Source organism: Rhinatrema bivittatum, chromosome 6, assembly GCF_901001135.1.
Source record: "Rhinatrema bivittatum chromosome 6, aRhiBiv1.1, whole genome shotgun sequence".
Taxonomy (NCBI): Eukaryota; Metazoa; Chordata; class Amphibia; order Gymnophiona; family Rhinatrematidae; genus Rhinatrema; species Rhinatrema bivittatum.
The window spans coordinates 189,127,351-189,146,424 of NC_042620.1; the positions used below are offsets into that span (position 1 = coordinate 189,127,351).

General features: G+C 42.9%; 1 protein-coding gene and 1 long non-coding RNA gene across 2 annotated transcripts in view; one reads left to right on the top strand and one right to left on the bottom strand.

Moving 5' to 3' along the window:
• Positions 1 to 19,074, bottom strand: part of LOC115093907 — a 210,618-nt gene that overhangs the window by 132,998 nt on the left and 58,546 nt on the right. The window lies entirely within an intron of this gene.
• Positions 7,830 to 19,074, top strand: part of PARD3B (par-3 family cell polarity regulator beta) — a 2,091,605-nt gene continuing 2,080,360 nt past the window's right edge. Inside the window, 1 exon segment of the mRNA XM_029606318.1 lies at positions 7,830 to 8,443. Within this exon segment, the coding sequence (XP_029462178.1) occupies positions 8,324 to 8,443 (120 nt within the window). The 5' untranslated portion in view covers positions 7,830 to 8,323.

Sequence of the window (19,074 nt, forward strand, 5' to 3'; positions counted from 1 at the left end):
GATTTCTAGTTTGCCTCTGCATTCCAGTGTGTGTTCCAGTCTCATTCCAGCCTTTGTTCCAGTCTTGTTCCAGTCCTGTTCCAGCATCCTTCTGTTCCAGTGTTCTCCTGTCTTTCCCCAGGTAGTACCTTTCAGACTGTCTTCTCGGGAATGACCTCAGCTTCCCTTTGACTATGTTTGATCGCTGCCTGCCTCTGACCTTCTGCCTGTTTCTACGACCATGTCATCACACTGCCTAGATCTGACTTCTGCCTGAACTCGACCAAGTCGGACTGCCTCCTGGAACTTGACCTTTGCTTTGGCTAATCACGGACAGACTACTGGTAACTGACCTCTGCTTTGCCTGACTATCCATGGACTGATTACTGACTCTGACCCTCGCATTGGCTGACTACACTTCCTTGAATCTGGCCTTGATCCTTGCTATACAATCAGAGACTCTCTTCTGACCTTCTCAGGCACCCAGGACTTCTGGCCTGAGTATCGACCGCGCACCCTTGATTGTGGTGGGCACACCCCTGAACTTCCTATCAAGGAGATCCTGCGAGGCCCACCTAAGACCAGGTGGTCCAGGTACCCAAGGGCTCAACCCGGGGGTACCTAGGGTTGCTAGTGGCGAAGCTCCAGCTAGCTTCTGTCTCCTCATGTGCTCTGCCTCCTGGTGGCAGGCGCTCTCTGGGTCTGACCAGGGAGCCTACCAATCCTGCACTAGGCCAAAGGTCCACCTCCTGGCGCAACAGGAAGCTTTTTCTCAAAGTCTCGCTTGGCCTGTCTAACTACAGTGCTAATGCTCTTGCCTATTTTCTTCATTTGGGTCTGCTTTCCATTTTTTGAATGATGCCCTTTCCGCTTTAACTGCATTCTTACCACACTAGTAAACCACACTGGTAGTCATTTTGTCTTCCTTCACCCTTTTTTAATGCATGGAATACATTTTATCTGACCTTACAAAATGGTATTTTTAAACAATGTCCATGCCTCATACAATGTTATAACCCTTGCAACCACTCCTTTTAGTTTTTTTTCTAACTAATTTCCTCATTCTATCATAGTATCTCTTTTTAAAGTTATATGCTATCAAGATAGTTTTACTTAGTCTTCCCTCTAGTGATTATGTCAAATTTGATTGCATTATGATTGCTATTGCTTAACGCCCCTGTAACATAGTCACCCCATTTTTTGTGTGTGCTGGACCAGGCTAGATGCTTAGTCTACTTTAAATCCCACAGAGGGAGAGAGCTGGGGCTGAGATAAGACTACAAGCACAGCCGTGTTCAGGACCCCCCCATGCCTCCAGGAGGAAGGCAGCTCCTGTAAAGCGTTCTATGCAAACCAGAAGAGAGTGAGTATTCATTGACTAGAAGCAAAGTAGTCTACAGCCTCTGTGTGTGTGATTACTGCTAAGGTAGGAAGTCCATTGTGAAGTTTTGTTTGCTTAATAAAGTTTTATCTGCACCCAAAAGGTTGGAGTCAGTGTGGCTTTCTGTCTCCAGCCAGGGAAACACAGCTTGGTCTCCCACATTCCCCATCATAGTAACCTTTCATACCAGGTCATGCGTTCCATTGAGGACTAGACCTAAAGTAGCTTTACTTCTCATTGGTTCTGGGATCAGCTCCATGAAGCAGCATTTATGGCATCTAGCATGTTTGGATGAGTCATTTACCCAATCAATATTGGGGTAATTGAAAGCTAGAAGTGCAGAGGAGAATATTCAGTCCCAATGAATTTCAATCCAATTTGTTAAAGGACAAAGATTGTTTATTGTTTAAATATGGCAACTCCACTGACTTAAAAAGCAAACATCTTAAAGGCGTCCCCCAACACGGTCCCGTGTTTCGCCTCGGGCTGCATCTGGAGGGAGCACAAGTAGTTCAAAGAATAAACTGTAAGAAATATATATAAATCAGGACAAAGTAATGGACTTAGTGCCGAACAAATTATAAAATAACAGGAGTATATGGGTACAACATACCTGGCTGCAGAGTAAATTCACATATGACAGGGAGCGCAGTCACCCTAGATACTGACAGGTATTTGAACTCAGCAGAAAGGCGCCAACTACAGGTGAACAGGTCATGTGGTTCCGGGGGACCAATCCAGTTGGTTCCCGTTCCTGAAGCGCACCTAGCAGTCACTCAGACAGGCATTACACACTTAACATTGATTAGGTGAACAGAAACCACTCTATTTCCCGGTTAAGGCCTTTAGGGGTAACTGTGTCAAGGAGGAATATCCATCTTTGTTCTATACGGCCCAACTGCTCAACATAGTTACCACCCCGAGGGGAACGGGGGACTACTTCAAGTACACAGTAAGAGAGATCTGAGATAGTATGTGATTTCTGCACCCAATATTCAACAAGGGGTTCATTTTCCCGGGCATGGCGTATATTAGAGCAATGTTCTATCATTCGGGTTTTCACCATACGGGACGTTTTACCTACATATAATAGTGAGCATGGACACGTGATAACATATATGACACCTGAGGTAGTACAATCGGAACATGATCTTAAAGGGAAGGATTTGTGAGTTCCCGGGTGAATGAATGAAGAGGAGGGTACCGTGTGACAGCACATGGCACAGTGGCCACATGGTTGATGCCCAGGAACAGGAATAGAATCCCTGGGTCGTGTGGTTAAATCCGCATGGATGAATCTATCCCGTAAGTTTTTACCTCTGCGGTAAGTAAATCGAAGGGGTCCCTGAAACAGATGATGTAGGGAAAGGGACTGCCAATGCCAGTGGATGATATTTGTGATTTGACGACTGAGTATCGAAAAAGGTAAAATACAGTTATTAACCATGGTTTTGTGACCACCATCTACCGGAAAGAGATCGATAGAAATACATTGCTGTCTTTTCAGAGCTGTCACCCCCGAACCCTTAGGAGAAATATCCCCACAGGCCAATTTTTAAGGCTACGTAGGCTTTGCTCTACCCGGGGTGATTTCTTGGAACAAGCAAGTATAATGACATCAAGATTTTTATCCAGGGGCTACCCTCGACGGGTGGTTAAAAATGCTATGAAACGTGCACTTTTTATTAACCGTGACCTACTTTTTCTTCCGTACACTCATACTAATGACATGGTTAATAACTGTATTTTACCTTTTTTGATACTCAGTCGTCAAATCACGAATATCTTCCGCAGGCATTGGCAGTCCCTTTCCCTACATCATGTTTCAGGGACCCCTTTGATTTACTTACCGCAGAGGTAAAAACTTACGGGATAGATTCATCCAAAACTAAATGTGCAAGGAAGGGAACCAAAGGCAAGACAGTAAGTGCTTGCTGATACATGGAAGCCAAAGCGCTTACTAATCTGGTTATCCACCCTACAAGCTCAAATGTATAACTGTTTAGTAGGCATTTTTGCAGCCATGCAGTAAAAAGACTGTACTATTCTGCCATGGGACCCTTCCCTGCCAGATGACATGTTTAACAGATGAGTAGGTGCTTTGGTACACATGTACCAGAAAAAAAAACTTACTAATCTGCCTGCTGTCATGTATATCTTTACCCCCCCTTCCTCAACCCTCCACCCTCCCTCCACCCCCCCCACCCACCCTACACCTCTATCGCTCCCTATCTACCGTACCCCTGTATTTCAATGTTAAAACTTTCAACCTACTAAATTAAGCTACCTGTTATCTCCTACCATAACTGCTGTAAATAAGCTGTAAATAAGCTAATATCTCATGTTTACTTGTTTAAATGTTAAATAAGTTATCTGTATAACCTGCCATAACTGTTTAAATGTTAAATAACTGTTTAAATGTTAAATAAGTTATCTGTATAACCTGCCATAACTGTTGTAATTAAGCTTCCATATATATCCTCTATATAATCTATATATCCTCATTAACTACTGTAATTAAGCGACTATGTTTAACCCCGTTAATCTACCTCTCATGTAAACTCTGCTATGTTCCTCTACCTTTCTCAGCTGCTGGCTTTCCTCCTTTCACCTCCTCCATCTCTCTCCCCCCCTTTTTCACTCCTGCTCCATCCCCCACTCCCTGTTTTTTTTGTAATTTTCTCCTTTCTCAAGTTTATTGTGAACCGGCGTGATGTGCTTGCACGAACACCGGTATATTAAAAGCTGTTAAATAAATAAATAAATATAGTAAAGGCAGCATTATACACACTGTCTGCTACACTGTCTGCTACAAGGGATGTGTATTCATTTAAAATGAAGGTACAAAATGCGATGAATAAAGCTAATTCGTTTTATTTGGGGGGCCCCAAACCGAATCAGAGGCTAGTCTGAATGAAACAAACCTTATTCGTTCATTTTGTTTTAAACTAATGCATCGAGCCTAGGTCTAAACCCAAAGCCTGGGCCTTGCTTAGGGTATAGGCTGAGGCCCAAAGCAGGTGCCACAGCCTGTGCCCAAGCATGACACTGGTGCCTCGGCCTAGGCTTGAACCTGGGGTCTTGCCTAGGGTGTAGACCCTTGGCCGAGACACCCCCCCCCCCCCCGAAAAAAAACAACCCTGATCTGTCCGGTAATTCGATGAAGGCTAGGTCCTAATACCAGGGTGGCAACCTAGGGCTTAGCCTGAGCCCAGGCCCGATGCAGCAACCCGACCTGGAGGTTGGATCCCGACACCAAGGCCTTGGCTCGGACACAGGCCCAATGCCATGACCCAACACAAAGGCTGGTCCAAATGCCTGAGCCTCAGTATAGGCTGGAGCTCGAACCCGAGCCCAGGCCCAATACTGTGACCTGACCTGGAGGCTGGGTCCTGATACCTGGGTCTCAGCTTAGGCAGGAACCCGAGCCCAGGCCCAATGCTGTGACCTAACCCGGAGGCCAGGTCCTGATGCCTGGGCCTCAGCCTAAGCCAAAGCCCAGGCCTGACCCGGAGGCTGGGTACTGGCCTCAGTTCTACTCCCAGACTACTTACATTCATCCCTGCAGGCTTTCACCCTGAGAAATGCTCGTGCATCCTTAATGTGGGATTGTGCACAGCTTCCCGCGTTTTTTGTGTGCGGCTTATTACATAGGGCCTTACCGTGTGTATTAACGCACATATTAGCACTGATAATATGGTTTGCATGGATTTTCTGCATGTAACTCATTTGCATACCATTTCTTTATTACTTTCTGCAGGGCCTGCAAGGTTTGCTGCGCTCACTCAAAAATATCCGTGCTGAAAATTAGCGTTGATTTCAGCGTGGATCTTATTACATTGGCCCCAGAAAGAGGAAAGGGTAAACATGGAGCAGAGAGAGCAAAGGTAGGTCATTTTAGGGAAGTTAGGAGTGGATGAGAGGAGAATCAGTTGAGGGGAGAGGATGAGGGGGGATTAGCTTAGAGGGTGTTTGTGTGTGAAAGAGAAGGGAATGGGGGGTGGGGGTGGTGAAGGGCAGCATTTGTGTATGAGAAGGATTGGTGCTGAGTGTGTGTATATATACCAGGTTGAGGGGGGGTTGATACAATAAGATGAGTGCTGAAAACTGGCATTCGTATTGAGCTACTTCCCTGGGCACCTGATGCAATATTTAAATGAGGCAGCGTTAAAAAGGGTGCGCTAAGAAAGAATTGAGCGTTCCTAGCACTCAACTGTTTGTTGCATTGGGCACCCAACTGAAACAGAAGCTTAATAAGAGTGTTTCTTTTTTTGCTATAGTGCACTTCATCAACCTCAGCAAAATATTAGGTGCCCCTTGCTATGGATGTCCAAGTTGTGTTGTAATAAGAAAAGTAATTTTTTTTAAATGAAGTGAAAATATACAATTATTTTTCTCCACCAAAAATAGAGAGGTCCATATTCAACTGGTTAGCAAGCGGAAACGTTATGCGGATATTCAGTGTTACTGATCTGGACAAGTCTACCGCTGAATGTACCTGGGTAAAATATTCAATTAACTTTAGGACAGGCGTTCTGTTCTGCCTGACCAGACTTAACTGACTAAATTTAGCTGAAAAGTATTGAATTTTAATTCAGATCCACAGCAACAGCAGGAGACTGGGCCATTCTCCATTCAAGGTCCACACTCACCTGAAGAGACACCCGCCACCTGTCCACAGAGGCAGTAGAGGAGCCTCAGAAGTCGACTGATGAGGCACGTCCCCTGCTGTTGTCGCTAGTTGGGGCCTGACTGACCCTTAAAGAGCCCGTCACAAGTGGGCTGGACACTGAAAGGCCATGCCAAAGGGCATGCCCCCTTTGTGTGCCCCTTCATGCATGCCCCGAGACCAATACCACTATTCCAACCAGGTCCTCCATCAGCCTGCAAAAGCAGAGGGAAGCCCATCGGAGAATCCCAGTGGTGACTACAGCTTGCCCTCCATCCAGTGCCCCACTTCCCTCCACCTCATCTCCTCTGTCTGCAACTGCCAGTACCTTCCTTCATAACCCCACTGATCTGCAAAGCTGACCATCTCGCTCTGCATCCAGGATCCACAGCCGCCGATCCTCCTCTCCAACTGATTAGAGGACCCTGAATCTACACCTTCCCACCCCAGAAGTGGTTTTATCACATAACAGTTCCTTGGTTCCACTTCTCTATGATGCCAGGGGCAATCAGCAGGCTGAAACATTCTAGGTTTAGTAGACACCAGTTAAAGAGCCCAATTTGACTGGCTGTCCACTTTCTATTCCTGGAAGAGTAGCCTAGTGGTTAGAGCAGCAGGCTAGGAACCAGAGAGACTAGAGTTCATGCCCTTCTGCCACTCCTTGTCACCTTGGGCAAGTCACTTAACTCTCCATTACCTCAGATACAAACTTAGATGGCAAGCCCTCTGGGGATAGGGAAATACCTACAGTACCTGACTGTAATCTGCTTTGAAGTGCTACAAAAAGTAGAATATAAAAAAATCTATAGTATAAGCTTAAGGGGGCAGGGAAGTGACTTATGTGAAGAGCAAGTTTAATTTATTTTTTAATTGTATTCATGTCTTTTCATTGGTAACTCAAGGCAAGTTAATTCAGGTACCAAAGATATTTCCCTGTTCACAATCTAAGACCCTAACTTACTAAGGTTTTTCCCCATAGACACAGAATGGGAGAAAATCTGGCCCTATGTTTGTACCTGTGGCAACAGAAAGTGAAGTGACTTGCCACAAGTCACAAGAAACATGATCAGTATTTGAACACTGGCTTCTGTGGTTTGCTGCCTGCTACTCTAACTGCTAGGCTACACCTGCTATGATCAGAGGGTGACAGGTAGTGTAATTTATGGCTCATAATTGGTTAAGAAATGTAGGTCTTTGAGTCCTTTTTTGTCAGTTTTGAAGTGTCTGATCATTTTCATTTTAAAAGCAGACAGCAGTGAGGTAGGATGATATTTTACACCACAGCAACCTATTTGGAAGAAATCAAGAGTATACATTGAAAACAACTCAATCCTAAAACATTATTATGCAGCTTCTACCTGGGTTGTCTACAGTCTCCATGTCCTCTGTATCTTCTGATTCTCTACTTTTTCTCTGTTGTTTCTCATACACCCTCTGCGGCAAAGGCAGCTATGTTATACAAGGGCTAATCTCTCTGGCTGCTGCAGAGCAATTATAAACAGAAGCTTCCATCCAGTGATCTAGCCCAGGGATTCCTAAAGTTTTATGGGTTAGGGAGAGAGGAGATAAATAAATAGCTGCCAAAAGTGAACAGGAAGATTTTGATGGCTTGAAGCTTTTACTTCTGGCTCAAGAGCAGAGGTGCTTCCTCTTTAAACAGCTCCCTGACAGGCACAGTCGATCATGGATCGACAGTAACTCCAGTCAGGATCACTAATTCCTGTACCTTTAAGGGGCGGAATCAGATGGGACACGACCCCGCTGGTAGGGCTGGATTGCCTTGCCTCTCACAAACTGCTCGGCTGGGCGGAGCAGACACGCTGAGGTGGGAGGGTTGATTTTTCCCTGTTTCCTTCCGCCTTCCAGGCACCTTTAATCCCTGAAAAGTTTTATGATTTCCCTAGGGTGTTTCTTTGAAAACTTGGAGCCGAGCGAAAGAATAAAAAGTTGGCGAGGAAAGGTGTATAGGTTTTTTTTTTTTTTTTTGCTGTAGCTTTTCTTACAGTTTAGTTTGTGGACGTTGTACACACTCAGCTTCCCTCTCCCTTCCCCCACTGCTGTCTCTTTTGGAAGCCTGCGGGATGCGACTGCAGCATTTTAGCCCAGACCTTGACACCTGTTGCTGACCGGAAACGCAAATCCCAGCAAGCGAGGTTCCTAGTTTGCAAACCTTAAACCCCTTGATCCCCGGGACCTAGGTGGCAAGATATGTAATAACTTTTTCTGATGTGCCGATTGTCGTGGGCTCTTTTTTCCTTTTTAATTATATTGTTGCCGATGAGGTTGCTTGCAAAATGAAGGTGACCGTTTGTTTCGGAAAGACCGGGATTGTGGTCCCTTGCAAGGATGGCGGGCTGAGTGTGAGAGAGTTAATCCAGCAAGCCGCCCAGAGATATGTGAAAGCCCGGGAGAAGGTAAGACGGCTCTTTGATGCTTCCTCTACAACAGTAACATGCTTGGACCGACAGAGCTGGAAAGTCTGCAAACATTTCAGAGTTTAAGATTTTTGGAGTTGGAGATCGCAGGCCTCCCAGAGGGCAGGAAAATGGTTGTGCACATATTGCTGGAGAGGGGCGCTTTCTTTTTGAAAGCAAAAAATAAACACATTTTGTTTGCAAAAATGTGGCTTAAAAAAAAAGGCAGGTTTATCTTGCCTGACACATTTAACAGTGTTACCAGGGGAGGGCCATAGGAAGAATTTTCTAGTAGTTTAACTGGGGTAAAATATTTGGGGGTGAGATAGGAAGGAAAAGAGGATTTGTGGTGAGAGGGATATTTCCTGCTGGGAATCTGAGGTTGGGGATTGGTAGATACTTTAGAATGTTAACAGGATTAGAGAGGGGGGAGAGCTAAAGGACAGTTTTAAGATGCTTTGCCCACCTTTGTTCTCTCCTCAGCTATCTCGGCATTGATGTGGAAAAGGCTCTAATTAAGTATTAATTTATTTGTGGGTCAATTGTACCTGTATATTGTTGTTCAGTGATAGGATGACTGGTTTGAGCTGGCATGTCTGGGAAACGTCAGGTGAGATGGTTGAGGAAGGGACCAGGGTCAGAAATGAAATTATCTGAAGGGGAGGAAGGAGTAGTGGTGGAAGTTGAAAGGCAGAGAGTGAATGTTGCTGATAGAGAAGCAGGAGTTGCTGGTGGGATGACACAAGAGCATAGCAGTTGCATTGTGATGGAGGCTGGGAGGAGACAGGCTATTAAGGCGAATACGGTAGTACAGACAACTAAAGAAGCAGGGGATGTGGGTGGGCTGCAGAAAAGAAACACTGTAAGCTCCCTGCATTGCCAGATGCCTTAACTGCCGAAATGCTATAGCAGCAAGAAGTTTTAAAGAAAGCAATTAAGATTCAGGAAGCCCGGTTAATAGCAGCACCCATCCAATAAGAGTTGTGGTAATGAGGGGATTTCAGTGAGATCAGTGCATGCGGTGACAGGAGGTAATGTGAGGAAAGAGGGCAGTGGGATCAAAGAAAGCTTTGGGAGTAAAACCACTCTCTCTTAAATTACCAGCAAGGGGGACTTGAAATGCATAAGAGAATGCTGGCAAGGGGAGGTAAAAAAGTTTCTGTAAGGGAGTATTGTCTCTCTCAGTGCTGCAAGGATGCATTATTAAAGTTACAAGTATGCAATAATTCCAGGGTTATGAGGGAGGGTAGTACTGAGCAGATAGGGAGTAGGAGAGCTGGAAGTACAAGAGGTGCAATGTTGAACAGAGGGGGGAAGGATAGTAAGCAGAGGGAGAGATATGTTAGATAATTCATACAAATAAGATTGAGGAAGACAGAAGTCAGACTACACTGTCAGGGAGAAGTAGAATTGGGGAGGCAGAGGTAGAGGGGCAAATTTATATAAGGATGTTGAAGTGGAGAATAATCAATATCTTGGTAATATGAATTGGGTTAGGGAAGGGTGTATTGTGCAGAGGAGAGATTTATATGAGGGGAGAGCAGGATAAGGGGTGGTAATGTTTTTCTAAGTGTCCAACTGGCAGTGCTGTCAAAACAGGATGGATATGATCAGGACCGGTGCAAGGCTTTTTGCTGCCCTGAGCAAATAATTACTGTGCTGCCCCCCCCCCCCCCCTTCATTCATTCTCTTGTTCCGGGCCCACTAAAAAAAAAAAAAAAAAAAGCTCAGCTCCCTTCAGTGATACAAACTTTAAAAACTGAAACCTTGAACCCATAGCTGGTGCAAGGGTGAACCTTATAGCCTTGCACAATGCGCACTCCCCTCCCTCCCATCCCATTCCACACACACAATTGAGTTATGCATTTATATTTTACATGAAAATAACAAAGTACAGTATTCTGAGGTAAAAATATCACTTGCATTGTATTTACATGCACTGCTGTGATGCCACCCAGAAATCCCTGCAAAAAAAGCATTTGGAACCCAAATGGTATTAGGCCTATTATCTGGCCGATTCAGTTAAGTCCGCGGGAGAGCGGACAGGCCACTTGCCTGTGCGCGCGATTCTATATTTAAATTAGGTGGTGCGGTAGAAACGAGCAAAAGGAGGTGCTAGGGACACTAGCGTGTCCCTAGCACCTCCTTTTGACCCGGAGCGGTGGCTGTCAGCGGGTTTGACAGTCAACGCTCAATTTTGCTGGCGTTGGTCTCGAGCCTGCTGACAGCCACGGGCTCGGAAACTGGACGCCGGCAAAATTGAGCATCCGGTTTTCGACCCGACAGCCGCTGGCCCATTAAAATTTTTTTTTTTTTTTACTTTTTTTACCCTTCAGGACCTCCGACTTAATATCGCCATGATATTAAGTTGGAGGGTGCACAGAAAAACAGCAGCTCCTCTCAGACAACACCCCCCCAGACAAGCTCCCATGTACACCCACACACCCCAGACAGGCTCCCATTTTCTCTCTCTCTCTCTCTCTCATCCCCCCCGTCAGGTTCCCATTCTCTCTCTCTCTCTCATACACACACACACACACACACAGGCAGGCTCCCATTCTCTATCTCTCACACACACACACACACACACACACACACACACACACACACAGGTTCCCATTCTCTATCTCTCTCTCTCTCTCTCTCACACACACACACACACACACACACACACAGAGGCAGGTTCCCATTCTCTGTCTCTCTCTCTCTCACACACACACACACACAGAGGCAGGTTCCCATTCTCTATCTCACACACACACACACACACACACACACAGACACACACGTTCCCATTCTCTATCTCTCTCACTCACACACACACAGAGGCAGGTTCCCTATCTCTATCTCTATCTCTCTCACTCACTCACACACAGAGGCAGGTTCCCATTCTCTATCTCTCTCTCACACACACACACACACAGAGGCAGGTTCCCATTCTCTATCTCTCTCTCACACACATACACACACGTTCCCATTCTCTATCTCTCTCTCACACACACACACACACACGTTCCCATTCTCTATCTCTCTCACTCACACACACACACACACACGCAGGTTTCCATTCTCTATCTCTCTCTCACACACACACACACACACACACACACACACAGAGGCAGGTTTGCATTCTCTATCTCTCTCTCTCTCACTCACACACACACACACACACACATCCTAGGCATAAGAACATAAGAAATTGCCATGCTGGTCAGACCAAGGATCCATCAAGCCCAGCATCCTGTTTCCAACAGAGGCCACATCAGGCCACAAGAACCTGGCAATTACCCAAACACTACGAAGATCCCATGCTACTGATCCAATTAATAGCAGTGGCTATTTCCTAAGTAGACTTGATTAATAGCAGTTAATGGACTTCTCCTCCAAGAACGTATCCAAACCTTTTTTGAACCCAGCTACACTAACTGCACTAACCACATCCTTTGGCAACAAATTCCAGAGCTTTATTGTGCTTCCATTCTCTTTCTCTCTCATACACAAACACACACACCAGGGAGGCTCCTGTTCTCTCTCACACACTCACACTCACACACCCAGGCAGGCTCCCATTCTTTCTCTCTTACAAACACATCCCAAGCAGTTCTTGGTTGGTAGTTTTAAATTTTGCTTGTAGAGTCATACCTATGGGAAGGACTTTTTTTAAGGAGACTATTGGCATCTATGGCAGGACTACAAAGAAAATATTTTATCAGAATCACAGCAGCAATGCGGGAAGATTTAATAATATGGGAGCCTTTTTTGCAAGAGTTTAATGGCTTAGCAGTTTGGCAGACTGAAGCTTTATCTAGTAATGATTTGGAATTATATTCAGATGCTGCAGGGGGCTAAGGTTTTGGTATATATCATTGTCGTGCGTGATGTGCAGCACCTTGGCCTGAGGAATGGAGAAATTCTGGGATCACAAGGAATATCACTTTTTTAGAGCTATGTCCTATAGTTGTTGCAGTAAGCATTTGGTCTCAATTGTTCAAGAATAGAAAAGTGATATTTTGGTGTGATAATCGTGCAGTAGTAGATGTTGTTATTAATAGGCTTTCAGCAAAATGTCCTTAGGTATCTGTTTTGATGAAGAGTTGGTATTCTGTTGTTTACAGAGGAATGTTACTGTGCAGGCTAAACATGCTCCAGGTTATAATAAAATTGCTGATTGTTTGTCTCGTTTAAGTGGTTGGCTTTCAGGAAACTAGCACCTGAAGCGGATTTGGAGGGAGCAGCTGTTCCGGAATATTTATGGAGTTGTGGAACCCAGCAACATGGCGATAGCTTTGCAATTCGGTAGCACCAGCAACATGGGCAGCATATTCTGGTGGATGTCAGAAAATAACAGAATGCCTGCTGCGGTTAGGATGGCGATCGGGGCTGGTTCCAGATGTCTGGTTGATAAGATATTTGTTATTTGCAAGGGGACAAGGTTATTCAAAAAGGGCAGCTGCAGGTCTCATTGCGGGATTTTCATTCTTTATTAAAGTTTGTGGGTAAGCTAATGCTGGAGCTAGTTTTGTAATTAAGGCATTGCTAGGTTGGGAGAGGTCTAAGGGAAGTGTCAGGGATTGGAGGCTGCCTATTACTCATAATGTGTTGGAAGGTTTATGGTTTGCAATAGGAAAAGCTTATACATGTGATTTTGAAGTAACTTTATTTCATGTAGCATTTTCTTTGGCATTTTTTGGTGCATTCAAAATAAGTGAGTTGGTAGCCGATTCTAAATGGGATAAGAGGGAAAATGTATTGATCAAGAATGTGATTTTGTTTAGAGACCAAATAAGGTTGTTGATTCAGAGATCAAAGACAGATCAGATGAGGGAAGGTGCAATGACAGTGTTAAATAAAACTGAAGGATTTAAAACATCCTTTTTCAAACATGTGGCAATATATGAATATTAGACCAGTGAGTGTGAGAGATTTTCTACAACATCAAAATGGCATACTCTAGACTCGTTTTCAGTTTGTTACAATAATGATATCTCTTTTAGTATTAGGATTGAATGCAGTAGGTTTTGGGAGTCATTCATTTCGTTTAGGAGTGACAACATCGGCTGCCAGAGTGGGTTTAGCAGAGGAAACAATTATGCACATTGGGCGTTGGTGCTCAGTAGCCTTCAATTCATATATTCATTTAAAGTGTTTTTATTTAAATAAAATGTTTTCTTTTCAGATTCAAGAACTACCTTATGGTCCACTTATTTATTTATTGATACTCTTTTTTTTTTTTTTTTTTATACTGGTATTCATAAAAAACTTCTTATCGGTTTACATATTAACATTCAAACCAAATAAAACATCATATAAAACTAAATTCTAAAATACATTGTCATGTAATAAAAGTCAATTAAAATTTAAAATTCTAATTAGCTAAAATAACATTCAAAATTAACAACAGGAAAGAAGGAAATGGGAAAAGGGGGATAACTTCAGCTTAAAAATGCCTGTTCAAAGAGCCATGTCTTTAATTTTTTTTTTAAAGTGTATGGCTGGGATTCCAACCTTAATTCGTCTGGTAATTCATTCCAAATCTTTGGGCCTGCGAGAGACAATGCCCTGTCCCGTACCATGTTTAAATGTGCCAGTTTGGGAGATGGAATAGTCAAGCGCGCCTTTCCTAGGGATCATAAATTACATTGGGATACATGTATATGCAATGCTGCATTTAACCACTCTATTTTATCCCTGTATATTGATTTGTGAATTAGTGTTAGACATTTATATTGTACTTTGTAATGGATGGGGAACCAATGCAGTTCTTTCAGAATTGGGGTAATATGCTCATGTTTTCTACTTCCTGTTAAAAGCCGTGCTGCTGCATTTTGTAAAAGTTGCAACGGATGAGTTTTCGATGCTGGAAGGCCCAAAAATAGGGCATTACAATAGTCTAATTTGGAAAATAGTAAGGCCTGAAGGACCATTCTAAAACGATTCGTGTAGAACAGAGGTTTTAATTTTTTAAAAATTTGTAGCATATGAAAATCTTCTTTCATGATTTTATTTGTTGCCCCTTTAATATTAAATTCTGTGTCTAAAATAAAACCTAAATCCTTTACTTCGTTAGTAATAATATGGAGGTCAGTTAGTCCTCTGGTTTCTGTTAATATCTTATCATTTATTTTGTTGCAAATCAATAGAAATTTGTTTTATTGTGGTTTAATGATAGATGCATTTGATTCAGTAAACGTTGAATAGACTTAAAACACGTATTCCAAAGTTTCAGCGTAGACTCGAAGGAACCTTCTATCGGAAGTAAAATTTGTAGATCATCTGCATATAAAAAATGCACCAATCCTAAACCTGCTAAAAATTTGCAAAGTGGAGCCATATAAATATTAAAAAGAGTTGGAGAAAGGGATGAACCTTGGGGACCCCCCAAACTGAGCTGAATTATATCTGATTCTGTACTTCCTAATCTAACTTAAAGCTCTTTTGGCTAAAAAAGATATAAACCATGCCAGTACCGTATCTGTTATACCTAATTCTTCTAGTCTCTTTACCAGCGCTTCATGGTTGACTGTATCGAAAGCTGAAGAAATATCTGGGTCATTCCTATATGCACTGGGCAGAGAGGAGAGTGGTATGTCGACCACTTGGCAGGCATTTGGGCTTCACATTCAAGGGAGCGTCCTTACAATGGATGAGCAACCGAGGGATGCATTGGTTTCAATTATTGCCTGCTTTAAGAAACTAGCCAGAAAGCAGAGGCCAAATGTCTTGGTGGTGCATTTGAGAGAGAATGATTTGGGTTAATTAACTTATAAACAATTAATTAGAGCTGTAAAAAAGGATTTCAATATTATTTTAGAATCGTTGTCAGGAGTAATTTTATGTTCGTCAGATATAATTGCAAGGCGATCTTATAAGGGTCAGAAATGTTGGTCAAGGGGGCTTATTAAAATTAATAGGCAAATTGGTAAATGGGTTGAACAAAGGGTGGTTGGAAAACTAGGCATGATTGGGTAGATACTGAATGTGCTGGAATTTATAGGGATAACATTCATTTATCTGATATTGGATTGGATCTCTTTCTGAATGATTTGCAAGAGGCTTTGGAGCAAAGTTTTGTTTATCATTATGCTTAGGCCACAGCTTTATTTGGGGGGTGGGGGAGGGTGGCGGCACAGGGTAGTATAACTCCCTGTGGCGAGTACTTGAGCCAAAATTGTTTATGGGAATGCTGCATTTCTCATCCAAATAGTATCCGGGCGGGTGGGGGGCAGATGTGGCAAAGTACCGCTGAGGAGCTGATGTTGGTTAGCTGAGGCTGGCTTCCCAGTTGGTGGTATAGTGGGGGTGGCTTATGGCTCTTATGCAGTTTGGACAAATTAATTGGCTGGTAGGCTTGAAGAATTACTTAGCTAGTAATATGGCGAGTGGATGTTCCGTGCTAATGTATAGTTACAGATTATTGGCTCAGGTAATTGTATTTATGCTGTAACACTAAAAGCTGCAGCCTATATATATTTTGTTCCAAAATAAATGATGTATTTTTGTGTTGTCTGAGTGTGTATTAGTTTTGGTTAGATCTGGCAATGGTCATTCTCCTGGTTTCACTAGTTAAATAATCGTTTAGAGTTGCTAGTTAATTATTTAATTGGCTGGCCTAATTCAAGAGGGATGTGAGAATGTAAACCGATGTGATATCTCAGATTGAATGTCGGCGTATAAAATAAATATTAGCTAGATTTCTTTGTGCTAATTACGAAACTGAACTGAAAGAAACTAAAGTGGTAAAACCTTCTAGATGAAATAGAAATAAGAGTAAACATACCTTTTATGCCAGTCATCTTGCTTTATAAACTCAAATTACTTGGTCATGTTTACAACCGTTTTCTGCTTTTAATGTTCTGAGTCATTTCATCTGGTTAAAGATGTTTAACGAAATAAATTGTATGGATACTGTTTTTAAATCTCCTCCATAGTCTTTTGGGATATGTATAAGATCTGCTGGTGTGCAGTAGTGGACTGGGAATTTGCAAGGATTTGCTTCAATATCATGAGACTCTAGAAAGTTGTGGTTTATATTGGTATATTGTATACAGATGTTGAGTTTCGTGTATTTTGTAGCTCATCCTTGGTGTACTTAAAACTTAGTCATACTAGGGGCTAAAGTGAGATTGACAACCTGGGTGCATTTCACCACATTTATTTGAAATGCAGACACTTTCATTTGTGTTTGTGAAAGGAGAAAAAACATTTTATTCACTACTACAAAGTGAATACACCCTGGGTTTTGAATTGTAGTTTTTACAGTGCTGGACCACAGAAAGCAGTACAGTATTGAAACCAGTGAATTGTGGTTAGGGTTTGGCTTACTATTAGGCCGATACAGTACAGTGCGCTCTGGTGGAGCGCACTGTTAACCGGCATTTGGTCATGTGTTTTCGACGCGCTAGCTTTACCCCTTATTCAGTAAGGGGTAATAGCGTGTCGAAAACACGCGTCCAAACCCCCCCCCCCCCCGAGACTAATAGTGCCTGCAACATGCAAATGCATGTTGATGGTCCTATTAGTCATTTGTCGCACGATACAGTAAGTAAAATGTGCGGCCAAGCCGCACATTTTACTTTAAGAAATTAGCGCCTACCCAAAGGTAGGCGTTAATTTCTGCCGGCGCCGGGGAAGTGCACAGAAAAGCAGTAAAAACTGCTTTTCTGTGCACCCTCCGAATTAATATCATGGCGATATTAAGTCGGAGGCCCCAAAAGTTAAAAAAAAAAAATAAAATAAAATAAAAATTTAAAATGGGCCCCTGGGTTGAAAACCGGACGCTCAATTTTGCTGGCGTCCAGTTTCCGAACCCGTGGCTGTCAGCGGGTTTGAGAACAGACGCCGACAAAATTGAGCATCGGCTGTCAAACTCGCTGACAGCCGCCACTTCCGTCAAAAAAGAGGTGCTAGGGACGCGCTAGTGTCCCTAGCGCCTCTTTTTACTGCAGGCCCTAATTTAAATAAATTAAGTTACTGAATCGCGCGCACAGAAGAGTGGCCTGTGCGCGCGCCAGGAGAGCGGGTGCTCGCCTGCTCTCCCGCGTGGTTTACTGTATCGGCCCATATGTTTTTTCCCCAGAGACAGAGTGGGGGAAAAGCCTTCATATTTCAGGCCTGTAGAGGTTGATTTTCAAAATGTTTCACTGGCTATCTTCAGGAGTTAGCCGGTTGCACCTTACCAATTAAAAATTGTACCCTTTTGATCTGTGAAGAACCAGATATATACTAAGTATTTTCTCCCATTTTGGGTCCGTTGATGCTAGTGTTCATAGGTTTCAAACCTGAGCTGATTCAATCCTTTTTTCTGCATCCAAGAAAATGTTTTGTACATGTGACCATAAATGTGCAAGGTGTATAAATCTAGCTGGGTAAAAAAAAGGTCTACTTCAGGGCACAGATAGATGGCTTAGCTGGTTACAGCTAGGCCACTTAGATGTAAGTTTGTAATTAAGTGGTCAAATTTTGACCGGCTAAGTTTAGGGTAGTCCTTGGCCAAAAACCTAGCTGGCCAAGTTCTTCTGAAAAGTTTCTTAAAAATAACCAGCTAAAATTAACAAATTATCTTCACCAGTCAGCAGCATTTTGAAACTCGTCCACTATTGCATAAAACAATTTGTGATGCTGTTATAGTAATTGTCCTCCCTACATTCAGTAGTACTAATGTTTGTGGTCCAGTCAGGTTTCTTTCTTTTTTTTTTTTTTATATTTTACGGTAGTTATTTCAAAAAGTTTTACATTAAAGTGCACATTGAAAACTTAAGGTACAGAATATTGGGGTGATTGCCAGGTTCTTGTGGCCTGGTTTGGTCTCTGTTGGAAACAGGATGCTGGGCTTGATGGACCCTTGGTCTGACCCAGCATGGCAATTTCTTATGTTCCTTTACGAGGATATGGGGCTGTTACAGAGCATACTATGGTTTGAACTTGGACTACACTTCCATAAAGCATTGTATTATTAAGGGATACAAGTACATGAATCAGTTTGTGGTTACACAATGATGTAATATTAGACTTTCTTGTCATAGTAACATAGTAATGATGGCAATAAAAGACCAAATGGTTGATTCACTCTGCCCAGCAAGCTTCTTATATAGTAACTGCTGCTCCATGCAGGTTACCCCCATGTTACTGTTTAGGGTAGTAAAAGTCATGACTATTGTAAGTGACCTTGATTTATGCCGGAATTTAAATTGTTTTTAAAATTCCTACATTAGCATTCTAAACTTAATAGAAAATGAAAGTTGAGACCTGAGCCCCAATGAATTACAAGGTTACACTGATTTGGTAGAAAGAGTACCCTTTTAAGAAATGAGACAAGACTTCAGGCTTCCAGTTCAGGTTCTGCTTCTCATTCTGACCTTGGACAAGTCGCTGTATCATTGTACTTCTGTTTACTTAGCTGTAATAGAAGAAGAATCTGTTCTGGAAACTTGCATGATGTATGCAAGACATTACCATCTACACTGCATAGAGTGGCAGTCATTTTTCTTAAGCTTGGTGGCCGTTTGGCCAGATACTGATGAAAGCTGGTGGCCAAACTTAGTTGTATGGATTGGTGCCACATTTACTACTAAACCTTGGTTATGTCATTTCCAATGATGAAAACTAGCTGCCAGCTCTTATGGTTGCCTGTC